A 12,649-nucleotide genomic window follows, 5' to 3' on the forward strand; every position below is an offset into this window, starting at 1 on the left:
TGTTTAAACTGTCCTCATCATTTTTAGATGGTAGTTACCCAACCCCCTTGCTTTGGGCTTCGTAATCTTGGGGACCACACAGTATTGCTGCAACCGGATTTGAAAACCTCCAGGAACTTTCCACTTCTTTCCAAATCAAGCCTGCATTCCACTGCCTGACTTTCAAGACTCTCCATAATTTGGTTTTGCTTTAGTTCACATTTTCTACTGTTTGCTGTTGTCAACTCTTAGCTCTGGTCAGTCTGTTAAATGTCTCCAAACTTACTCTGGTCATTGGTTTTTGTTTATTCATTCATTCACTCATTTTTGTTTTGGGTATGCTGAGTCTTCGCTGCTGCTGGGGCTTTCCCTTCTCTAGTTGCAGCGAGCGGGGGCCACTCTCCAGCTGCGGTGTGGTGGCCCCTCTTGGAGCGTGCGCCCTCGGCTGTGAGGTTCAGGAGCTCTAGCGGTTGGGCTCCATGGCTGGAGGCAGCTCTGCAGGGGTGGCACGTGGGCACAGCTGCTCCTCAGTACGGCTTGGGGGATCCTCCCAGATCAAGGATCCAACCTGTGTTTCCTTTGTTGTGGATTCTCCACCACTGGGCCACCAGGGATGCCCACTTTTAATTCTCTTTGTTCCTTTGTGTCTCAGCCTTCACAAAGATGCGTGTCCTGCACATGTGCACACATGTACACACGTATGCCTGCCTAAGGAAACGTATGCACACGCGCTGTACTTGGCTCTCTTTCCCTTTCCGTAGTCTCTCCACACCCTGCCTCACTTGAAGACTGAGTTTAGGTCCTTCGCGTCTAAAGTGTTTCCCTGACCTATTTGACCGTCCTTTCTTCGGAAATGCTGCAGTATTGACCAGCTTTATTGACGTTTAATTAAACACTGACTTTCAGTGTTCAGGGGCTTGCTCCAGCCTCTGCACTCACGTCTGGCCGATCTGTCTTCTGGCAGGATGACGACTGGCTCCACGAAATGGAGAGAAATCTCACGGTGGGCAAAATTCCAGGACTGCCTTCAGCTAATTAAGTGATATTAGGAAGGTTGTAAATGCCACATAAAAACTGGCAGGCAAGCTGCCCCTAATGATGAGAATATCGCTTTGCAGGGAGATGCAGCTGCAGCGTCTTCATGTTTGTCTTGGAGGCACCAGCTCGTGTGTTCAAGGTGCTTCCTGATAAGCAAAGTTCAAGGTGCTAAAAGGCTGGCAGTGAATGGCACATTCATGCTTTCTGGTCCACAGACAATTAAGTGTCAGGAAGGCCGGCGGGAAGAACCAGCACTCCTATCCCGGTCGGCATATCCACAAGTGCTCCCAAGTCCAGTCCCAGACATGGTGTCGAGGCTTTGTACTCATCACCTGGTTGATCCCCAGAAACGCTAAGTGATCCAACCAAGATGCCCGTGTGTGCAAAACCCAGACCCTTCATCACTGCATAACACGATCAGCGTTTAACGAATGAGGAGGGCAGAGAGATGGCTGACGGGGGCAAGGCAGAGTCTTTATCACCTGAGCCCCAAGAACTTCTCATACCAGAGTATATCCAACATGGTAACTCTTGCAGGTTATTAACAGTTATTAAACAAGTGAGAATCATAGAGAAGAACATAGCAAAGGTGAAAAATGGGAGGAAACTCTCACTCAAAAAGATGCATGGACCCTAATGTTCACAGCAGCACTAGCCATAATAGCCAAGACATGGAAGCAGCCTGAGTGTCCACTGACAGAGGAACGGATAAAGAAGACGTGGTACATTTACAACAGAGTATTACTCAGCCATAAAAAGAATGAAATAATGTCACTTGCAGCAACAAGGATGTATCTAGAGATGATCATACTAAATGAAGTAAGTCTGACAAAGACAAAACATCATATGATGCCACTTTTATGTGGAATCTAAAGAATGATACAAATAAACTTACTTACAAAACAGAAAAAGACTCCCAGAGGTAGAAAACAAAATTACGGTTACTGAAGGAGAAAGGTAGGGGAGGGATAAACTAGGAGTTTGGGATAAACAGATAACACTACTGTATATAAAACAGATACACAAAGCAGAGGGTGGGACAAACTGAGAAAGTAGCATTGAAATTTATACATTGCCATGTATAAAAGAGAGGGGAAGTTTGGCCTTGGAGTACAGAATGAAGCAGGGCAAAGGCGAACAGAGTTTTGCCCTGAGAACCCACCGGTCATAGCAAACACCCTCTTCTAACAACACAAGAGCTGACTCTACACATGGACATCACTACATGGTCAATACTAATACTGAAATCAGACTGATTATATTCTTTACAACTGAAGATGGCAAAGCTCCATACAGTCAGCAAAAACAAGACCTGCAGCTGACTGTGGCTCATATCATGAGCTCTTTATTGCAAAATTCAGGCTTAAACTGAAAAGAGTAGGGAAAATCACCAGACCATTTAGATATGACCTAAATCAAATTCCTTATGATTATACACTGAAAGTGAAAGTCGCTCAGTTGTACCCAACTCTTTGTGACCCCATGCAGTCCATGGAATTCTGCAGGCCAGAATACTGGAGTGGGTAGCCTTTCCCTTCTCCAGGGGATCTTCCCAACCCAGGAATCAAACCCAGGTTTCCCGCATTGTGGGCAAATTCTTTACCAGCTGAACCACAAGCAAAGTGTATGACTATACAATGGAGGTGATAGATAGATTCAAGGGATTAGATCTGGTAAGAGAGTGCCTGAAGAATTATGGATGGTGGTTTGCAACACTGTACAGGAGGCAGTGACCAAAACCATCCCAAAGAAAAAGAAATTCAAGAAGGCAAAGTGATTGTCTGAGAAGGCCTTACAAATAGCTGAGAAAAGAAGAGAAGCAAAAGGCAAATGAGAAAGGGAAGATACCAACTGAGTGCAGAGTTTCAGAGAAGAGCAAGGAGAGACAAGAAGCCTTCGTAAGTGAACAGTGCAAAGAAATAGAGGGAAACAACAGGATGGGAAAGACTGGAGAGCTCTTCAAGAAAACTGGAGATACCGAGGGAACATTTCATGCAAAGAAGTGCACAATAAAGGGCAGAAATGGTATGAACCTAACAGAAGCAGGTGAGATTAAGAAGAGGTGGCAATAATACACAGAAGAACTATACAAAAAAGATCTTAATGACCCAGATAACCACAATGGTGTGAGCACTAACCTACAGCCGGACATCCTGGAGTGTGAAGTCAAACGGGCCTTAGGAAGCATTACTATGAACAAAGCTAATGGAAATGATAGAATTCCAGCTGAGCTATTTCACCTCCTAAAAGATGAGGCTGTTAAAGTGCTGCACTGAATATGCCAACAAATTTGGAAAACTCAGCAGTGGCCACAGGACTGGAAAAGGTCAGTTTTCATTCCAATTTCAAAAAAAAAGGCAATGCCAAAGAATGTTCAAACTACTGTACAAATGCACTCATTTCACATGCTAGCAAGGTAATGCTCAAAATCCTTCAAGCTAGGCTTTAACAGTATGTGAACCGAGAACTTCCAGATGTACAAATTGACTTTAGAAAAGGCAGAGGAACCAGAGATCAAATTGCCAACATCCACTGAATTATAGAAAAACCAAGAGAATTCCAGAAAAACATCTACTTCTGCTTCATTGACTACATTAAAGCCTTTGTGTTGATCACAACAAACTGTAGAAAATTCTTAGAGATGGGAATACCAGACCACCTTACCTATCTCCTGAGGAGCCTGTATGGCAGTTAAGCAGCAGCAGTTAGAACTGGACATGGAACAACGGGCTGGTTCAAAACTGGGAAACGAGTATGTCAAGGCTGTACAGTGTCACCCTACTTATTTAACTTCTATGCAGAGTACATCATGCAAAATGCTAGGCTGGATGAAGCACAAGCTGGAATTAAGATTGCTGGGAGAAATATCAACAACCTCAGATATGCAGATGATACCACCCTAAAGGCCAAAGTGAAGACAAACTAAAGAGCCTCTTGAAAGAGGAGAGTAAAAAAGTTGGCTTAAAACTCAACATTCAAAAAACTAAGATCATGGTATCTGGTTCCATCACTTCTTGGCAAATAGATGGCAAAAAGTGGAAACAATGACAGATTTTATTTTCTTGGGCTCCAGAGTCACTGTGGATGGTGACTGTAGCCACAAGATTATAAGACACTGAAGGAAAGGTTTGCACAATCTCTAATTTGAATTTTAGTGATAAAGCATTTCACAGATGAGAAAAGTCTGGCAGTATGATTCCGCCCCCAAGGACGTTTCCTCATTTAGCGAGCACACTAAATGTAGAACTTTGGAAGTAACAGAGGTGAAGGATACGCTCTGTGGTGCTGGGGATGGTGACCGGGAGGTGAGGGCAGGACAAAGGGGACCACCCCACGCCCCCTTCCACTGTGGGTCCCGGCCTGCCGGGCCTTGAGAGCACACCTGGATCCAGAGAGCCGTAAGTGTAGATTGTTCACCTGCTTGATCACATCAGTACCACCAGGCAACACTCAGCTCAGCTGGTGTGAGAAAATTTATTCAAAGATGTATCTATGCATTAACAGCAACATGGGAAAGACCCAGATGGTAGAAGCCAGGGGTGGGGCCAGTCTCAGGTAGCTACAAACTAGACTGGGAAAAAGTCTTGATAAATTTACAATTATAGCATATAATCCAAATTAGACAGGGTGGTTTAAGACCAGTAGAGGTGCCCTTCCACATTGCCATTGTAACAGCAAGCCCTTCCTTGAGGCTCAGAGTTTCCACGTCCCTGAACCACTGTTCAGAGTATCAAACAGATGAGGGAACTGTCTGCTCACTGGTGCTGGATAGGTTCTACTCACACGCATGACTGCCTAGAAAGGCAGACAAACACCCTGGTGAACAACACAACTCTGCCCTCCCAGGGTGGACAGTGCTGTCTTCTGGGAAGATGGAGATTTTGGAAGGTATGTTTCCTTTCAGGAATTGCTGAATATACATGGCTTTAAAATAAGAACCACGTTTCACGAGAAGAAAACACTGCCTGTGCTGGATGTTGCTAAGGGGCCACTCAGTATTTTGCCAGCAGCACTGACCCTGCGTGCATGGTGTGCAGGTGTCTGGGGTTGGGGCTGTCTGACAGGTCTGTGTGTCGGCGTCACGAGAGTTCTGTGTGCAGGGGGAAGGCGCTTACTGTCCCCTTTCAGAATGGAGGACTGAAGGGGGAGACAGAGACACGCCTGCTGAGGAAGGTCTCATTTGGGGAAGGTAGCTCGGTCTTTCCTTTTTCTGAAATAAAGGCATGTAGAGGAGACAGAAGTCCCCTTGTCACTGCACGGAAATGCCTGGTCATCACCTCGCGTGCCCTGCCCTGGCCTCACCAGCTAACACCTGGGTGAACTCTGGGTGGGGATGGCAGGTGAGTCGGGATTATGCTTACGGTCTCATAAATTTGGTTTGCAGATTATCAGAGGTTTACGCCTGACACAATTACTCGAGGAAGTAAACACCATAAAATGGACTGCAGAACAGTTTGGATAATTCAGCACTATTATTTCATCCACCCACACAAAACCCAGGGAAGCTGTTCTCTTTCCTGACAGATGGATTTCAGAGGAGACGCCTCAGCTTGGAACGATTATTGTGGCCATGGCATAACTCTCCACACTCGTGCGGGGTTTAATGGACTTTTCTTTCCCGTCCTCAAAGAGCAGCAACTGGCACTGGCTCGAGCGCTGCCTGAGGTGTGGAGAATTTGTCAGGTCTCTCTGCCGCCTCCCTGGCCACGATGACACGGTCCATGAGCAGATTAGCTGCCCGGCCATTCTTCCTCCAGGAGCAACAAGATTCCCCCCGCCCCAATAAGAAAAAGTACCTTACTGTATCCTTGAGGGCCCGTCTGCCTTGGCGAGGCAGGGGTGGGGCGGGAGGGTGCAAGGAGTGAGGGAAGAAATGCCTTCAAAAGACGGGCATAACAACGGGCAAGCGGCTGTAACAGGGCGGCGACATGGCAGGAAGAGAGCGCGGCATTGTCCCGGGCGGAGTAATCCTGTGACACACTGCTGTCACTCAGCGCCTGGCTCCCTGCTGCGCCAGCCAGACATCAAAGGCTGCCCCATACCATCTTACATGCTCTTTATCGGCTAATCAGCCCATTCTTCCCTAAATAAAGCCCTGTTAAATCCCCTGCTCACAGGGGGACACTCGTCCTGGTGCCCATCTGCCAGCGCGGGTCAGCGGGGGCGGGAGGCAGCGGCTGGCGCGCTCCCTGGTGGCTTCGCAAGGTGAGGACAATGCCAGCGCCGAGCCCCGGCCCCCCGCCCTGTGCTCCCGGAGCGAGGTCGGCACACCCCGGCAGAGGAGGCACCTCGGCCGCAACAGTGAACTGCTGGGGTCACACTGACCTGCAGGAAGTGGGATACATGATACAAGTTTCTTACCAGTCATCACCTGGCAGCACGATTCTTACCTCTTCAAGTGTCAGCATTTTAGAGACGGTGACACGACGGTCAGGCTTCCAGACCACTAGGCAGTCACTCCAGATCTGACTGTGAGCCTCAGGGTTTTGTCACATTCTTAAAAGTCAGTTACCACGTACAGACGTCAGCTACCCCAAACCCAAGGGCAGGAAGCTAACTCTGGTTCAAGGCACCCCAAATCTGGAAGGAGCTGGGGCACCCTTTCCCTCTGGGAGGACCCGGCTCCAGCAGAGGGGTCTCTGGCCACAACCCCGGCCAGGACAGGCCATGTGTGGCAGCAGGCAATGCTCTGCACCTCAAAACCGCCTGGAAGAAAGCAGAGCTGGACGTGTCTCCATCTCCTCCAGGCATCAGAGAAGGGGGTGCGGAGAAACACCTGCCTTGCAGAAGTACTGGGGTGTGGTCCTATATGACAAGGGTCGGTATAAGAGAAAAGACCAAGCATCTTAAAAATTTCAAAATGGGAACTAAAATCAGGTAACCTTTTATCCACCATGAAGAGCTTCATGAGGGCCAAGCCCCTGGACAGCTCCCACTGGGTGCTCTGAAATCCTAGCTCACCTGGCCTCCAGCTCTCTGCCCTCCAGTGTTTCATCTCGATGGCCCTTCATGCTTCAAAAGGCACAGTGACACGCGTCACAGGCCTCTGATTCTTGTGAAGTGGCTAAAAGCACAGATTTCCTCTTCCCTCTTATGGTTGAGGAAAACAAGGCTCTGAGACATTAAGCAAAGATACGGTCTGAGGCTCACAGGCTCACATCAGAACTGGAGCTGGAGCTGAAGGCCAAGTCCTGCGACTCCAAGACCAATGGCCTCCTCCTTCTGCCATTTCACAGCAGAGAACCCAGGCCCCAGTGAGGCTGGCATGTGATCAGCACTTCTTGGTGAATGTGCAAGATAGACACGGTGCGGGAACAGGTGACAGTGTGGTGCTGCCCATGGGTGCTTGGCAGCAGGGCAAGGAGGTACTGGCATTTGTAACTGACGTGCAAAAAGAAGGATACACACTGGAAGATAACCATCCAGAGCACTCGTGGGTTCTCTGAGCCCTTCCCACCCACACATCACACAAGTAGTAACCACGATGCACCCAAACTCCCCGTAAAAGCAGCTCTTGGCATCTAAGATACTCTAGCTTGCACACAGCCTGGAGCTGGTACCGAGAGAACACCTATCTCTGAGGAGAGAAAGAAGAGCTCTCACAACTGCATTTTGTTGAGGGGAATCATCTCAGGGCTTTCTGAAATTGTGAAGATGGCCTCAGAGCCCAGCGTCCAACTGCTGGGCAACCCTCCTCACATAGGCTCTCCTCTCACCAGGGCCCCTGGGCAGGTCCTAAGGTGTTTTTTGGGGGGAGGGGGTGGGAGGGGAGGAGGGAGATGACACCAGTGCAGCCTCTCCACGGGAGGTTGCATGTCAGCACCACAGAGAGCAGCATGTGGTGCTGGGGGCCCCCGGAGGCCTCAACAGAGTTTCATGGACACCCCACAGTCTTCCAGGGTGGACTGCAGCCCACAGCATGTCCGGAGCTCTGACCCTGGCAAGCCCTGAGTTACTCTACCCATGGGCAGTGAAGATGGTCCAAAGAAATTTGTCTTGTAGGTCCAATAATCCCCACCACTCAGGACCCAACAGGTGACATCACCGACTTCCTGCAGATGCCTTAAAAGCATTCAGATTAGGCGTTTTCCCGGTTGATCCAAGCACTCAGCATGGTGAGAGAATCACAGAAACCTGAGCTGGCAGAGTCTACCCTGAGCACACAGCAGCCCACCACACCGCTGCCCATCTGAGCAGAGCCCCCGACACCCACCTGACCCTTGGCCTCTTGTCCACCTTACCTTTTCAGGTTTGCTTTCTTCTTCTTCATGGCCGAGGCGCAAAGATTTTTAGGGGCATCTCTTAGCCCAAAGCTCTTAGCCATGTGCCCGAGGTGGAGCAGTCGGATGTGGAAGATATGCTTCAGCTCCCGGGGGTAGGTGGCGTAGGCCCGGATGAAGGACTGCAGGGCTGGAAGACAGTAGCGGGGCGGGGTGGGGGGTGGCGGGGGGGGCGGGTCAGGACAGGTCTCTGCTGCCCAGCCTAAGGCCTGTCCTGTGCAGTTCACCCTGCCAGGCAACAACGGACACACAACCAGGACGGCGTGACAGACATGAGCAACCTAAATCTACACTCACATATTTGTTTAATTCCTAAAAATAAATAAATAAGCCTACCGGCCACAGGGGAAGTCTACGGGCTTCCCCTGTAGCTCAGTCAGTAAAGAATCTGCCTACAGTGCAGGAGACCTGGGTTCGATCCCTGGGTTGGGAAGAACCTCTGGAGAAGGAAATGGCAACCTACTCCAGTATCCTTGCCTGGAAAATCTCATGGACAGAGGAGCCTGGTGGGCTGCAGTCCATGGGGTCGCAAAGAGCCAGGTATGACTGAGCGACTAACACTTACTGGACACAGTGAATAAACCCAACATAACTTCACTTTAATAAACCTGATATTATCTCAGATTTTACTGTGTAGCTTATAATGAGCCTAGAAGGCGGGACCCTGTTTTCTTCCTCATTATAGACCTGGGGCTAGCACAGTACCTGGCAGACAGCATGTTTATTTTTCGGCTGCACCACGTGACATGTGGAATCTCAGTGCCCCCACCAAGAATCAAGCCCATGCCCCTTGCACTGGAAGCATGGAGTCTTAACCACTGGACTTCTGGGGAAGTCCCACAGCAGGTTTTTGTTGTGCGAGTGAATGAGCAAGAGAATGCGTGAAGAAACTAAGACAGGATCGATGCATACCATTTTCTTATGAAAAATGAAGTCATTAGATCTTTACATTGGGAACACATTTTCTATTACATTTTAGTTTTCTGAATAGTTAACACAAACATGTTATAAAATCCAAAAGGTCCATAAGGCTTTATCGTGATTGTGGGTCATGTTCATTATTCCTACACGTTATTATTATTATTATAAACCCTGCCTCCACCAGGAGCCACACCTCCAGTTCCCCAGGCACAGAAATCACTGATACCAGTTCACCGTAGACTCATGAAATTTTAAAACCAAATTCACGCAAAAGCACCCAGGATTGACCAATGCAGTGTTTCTTACCCATTCAAAGAATGTGTATAAAAGGAGATGAAAAAAGAATTTTAAAGCGGAGAAAGAAAAGGATGTAGTTTCTAAAAGAGCTCTCAAAACAGTCATCGATTGCCATGGGTTTAGAGCTGTTCACCAGACAGTCTAACCAGGAACGTCTGGGTTGTTTTAAAGTTAGAGAGAGGCCCCTGTCCTGGACCCCTCACTGGCCAGAGACAAGCCAGGGGCGGCTCCCAGGCAGGCGGCACTCTGGATCCACCTTCACTGATGCTCCTTGGAGGAACCATTCTTCCATCCCTGGTTTCCCCGGAATGTCTCTCGACAACAGTGAGAGTCAAGTATCTTGCCCTTTTCTCACGAGCGCCCTTTCTCATCCGCCGACTGAGCGTCCCTGCCTTCCTGGCCCAGTTGTAGCCCCGCCCCTCTCCACCCAGTTGCTGGAAGCAGGCACCAGTCTCCCTCACCCTCACTGTTTGAGCCACTGGACCGGCAAGTTTGCCCACAGCTTAAACGTAATATCCAGGCAGCACCTGGAGATCGGCGTTTATGAACAGTAATAAAAAGTGTCATTTTAGCAGATCAGCTCCTGGAAGGATCCTGGGAACCCATCAAAGCTCTATTTACTGAGCAAAGTGAACTCCTTTTCCCAATCGATGAGAAATAATAACCAAGGCGACTCCTCTGCACCCCTCTTGTCATCTGTGCTCACTCCCCTTTTTAATAACTGGGGACGAGGTTTTTCAAGGAAGATCTTTAATGTTTCAAATGGTCTCTGCAGTTGGGAGGGTTCTGACACGAATTCAAGTCCTCAGAGGGGAAAGTGCTACAACCACCACGACCCAGGAGACACTGCCTCTTCCCAACCCCCAACATCTACTCTAGACAGAAAGAGCAGGCTGGGACCAGGACACGCCAAAGAGTCTGCACCTTTAAAACCTCATTTACCCCAATGCTGGCCCAGGCCTCCTCATTCACACTGCCCTTGTGCTGGAGCAGATTAGAATGACTGCTCCTCTCCACACCAATCCTGAGAGCTGAGGCTGCAGAGCCTAGTCCTGGGAGATATAGGTGCTCCACTAATAGCTAATCCATCCATGTATGGATGTGAGAGTTGGACTATAAAGAAAGCTGAGCACTGAAGAACTGATGCTTCTGAACTGTGGTGTTGGAGAAGACTCTTGAGAGTCCTTAGGACTGCAAGGAGATCCAACCAGTCCATCCTTAAGCAGATCAGTCCTGGGTGTTCATTGGAAGGACTGATATTGAAGCTGAAACTCCAATACTTTGGCTACCTGATGCGAAGTACTGATTCACTGGAAAAGACCCTGATGCTGGGAAAGATTGATGGCAGGAGGAGAAGGGGACAACAGAGGATGAGACGGTTGGATGGCATCACCGACTCAATGGATATGATTCTGAGTAAACTCTGGGAGTTGGTGATGGACAGGGAGGCCTGGTGTGCTGCAGTCCATGGGGTCACAAACAGGTGGACGTGACTGAGAGACTGAACTGACTTACCGAATAGCTACGGGGAAAGGGGTCTGCCAGGAAATGGCAGAAGAGTCCTCTCCCTCGACAGGCAGGTTGTACTTCCAGGGAGCAGGAAGTGGCTCATGCTGGCAGTGGAAGGAAGTGGGGCTGTGAGGTGGAGATGGGGCGGAAGAGGAGAGGTCATGGAAGGAGACCTTTCATGAAAGGAGACTTGTGGGACGCAAGTCGGATGACGCTCCAGCCACTCAGAGCTGGTGCTCTCACTGAACCCCATTTCAGAGCCGTAAGGATGACAGGATTTAGGGAAATCTATTTCAAAATACCTTCCAAGGACATAGGACATTTTGTCCTTTTGAGCAATAAAACCAAATCTATTCTTGGACATCTGATCAGGAAGAGCAACATCTTGTGGATGATGCTTAGGGTCAAGGAGGCAGAAAGGAGCAAAACTCCAGCCTGGAAGGTGCTGCCCATCCTTGCTCCTCCCAACCCCAGTCCTGCCCCAGAGGAGCACACGTCTAGCACATTAACAGTGACAACCACCCAAAGGTAGTGGGAGAGGCGGCTTGCACCAATTCTCTTAAAGGCAAAGTGTTTGACCAAGAAGCCAGCCTCCCTCTAATCACAGGGAGGGATGATCCCTTCCGAGCCAGGCATAACCCTAACACATAACCCCTGCTCTTCGGGGAGGACCCACAAGAGGAAGTGGAAGTGGTGCCGTGCAGCTGAAGGACTCCGCTTTCTGAAATTTTTGTTCAGGAGTCTGGAGTTCAAACTTACATTACCACAATTTTTACCACTTGAAGCTCTACTCACAAGATGCAAGATGTGAGGGGGAAAAGGGCTAACTGCTTCTGGAAACTGACCATGATGAAATCCTGGATATTAGCAATAGCTTGGTCAGAAAGTACAAAAGGAAACAAATGCATACTTGGCCCAGTTTCCAGCTAGTTTTCTGGCATGAAGGCAAAACCCAGCTGCTTTTGTTAGTTATTCATGAGGTGGGTTCTGAAATGGCTAAAGGGGAGGAGAGTCAAGGGTAGAGAATTTGCATATGGAGATAAGGAAATGCAAAAGACAGAATCAGCTCCTGGGGTATGGCAATTACAGGTCTCCTCTCCTCAAACCTCCAGAATTCAATCCTAAGAGGAGAGAAGAGCAGAGAATCTAACGCCTGCTGTGGGGTGACCAAGATGTTCTACAGGCAGTTCCCTTAAAAGGTAATGTGTTTATTTCCTTCTTAGGCCGTAAACATTGGGAGTGGCCCCACTCCAACATCCTTTGAAAAGAAGACAAGTAACCCTGCCAGCCTCTTGGTGTTAGTAAGTTCAACGGTAACGATGAAGAGACAACCCAAAACCATATTCTCTAAGGACTATTTACTGTCACTTTTACCCTGATGACCCAGACACGCTGAAACAGTTGTGGGCTCGCTAGGATATCCAAAGCACCTCTGACGCCAGCAATATAGTGCTGGTGTGGCTTTGCTTTCTTCCTCTTCACTCCAACTCTGGTATCAACCCTGTGGCCAACATTTGGTCAGGTATCCCACAGCAAGTTGAGTTCGTCTAACTTTCAACATGTGCCCAAACTCTCCCCGAGACATTCTGTTCTCCATGAGAGAATGTTCTAGTACTTCTCCAAAG

General features: G+C 48.8%; 1 protein-coding gene across 2 annotated transcripts in view; it reads right to left on the reverse strand.

The window, feature by feature from the left end:
* The window catches only part of DDX31 (DEAD-box helicase 31), a 73,484-nt gene that overhangs the window by 11,511 nt on the left and 49,324 nt on the right, over positions 1-12,649 (reverse strand). For both annotated transcript variants that reach the window (XM_019971056.2, XM_070799507.1), the window contains exon 19: positions 8,259-8,427. In XM_019971056.2, the coding sequence (XP_019826615.2) occupies positions 8,259-8,427 (169 nt within the window). The remainder of the gene's footprint in view (positions 1-8,258; positions 8,428-12,649) is intronic.

This window comes from Bos indicus, chromosome 11, assembly GCF_029378745.1.
Source record: "Bos indicus isolate NIAB-ARS_2022 breed Sahiwal x Tharparkar chromosome 11, NIAB-ARS_B.indTharparkar_mat_pri_1.0, whole genome shotgun sequence".
Taxonomy (NCBI): Eukaryota; Metazoa; Chordata; class Mammalia; order Artiodactyla; family Bovidae; genus Bos; species Bos indicus.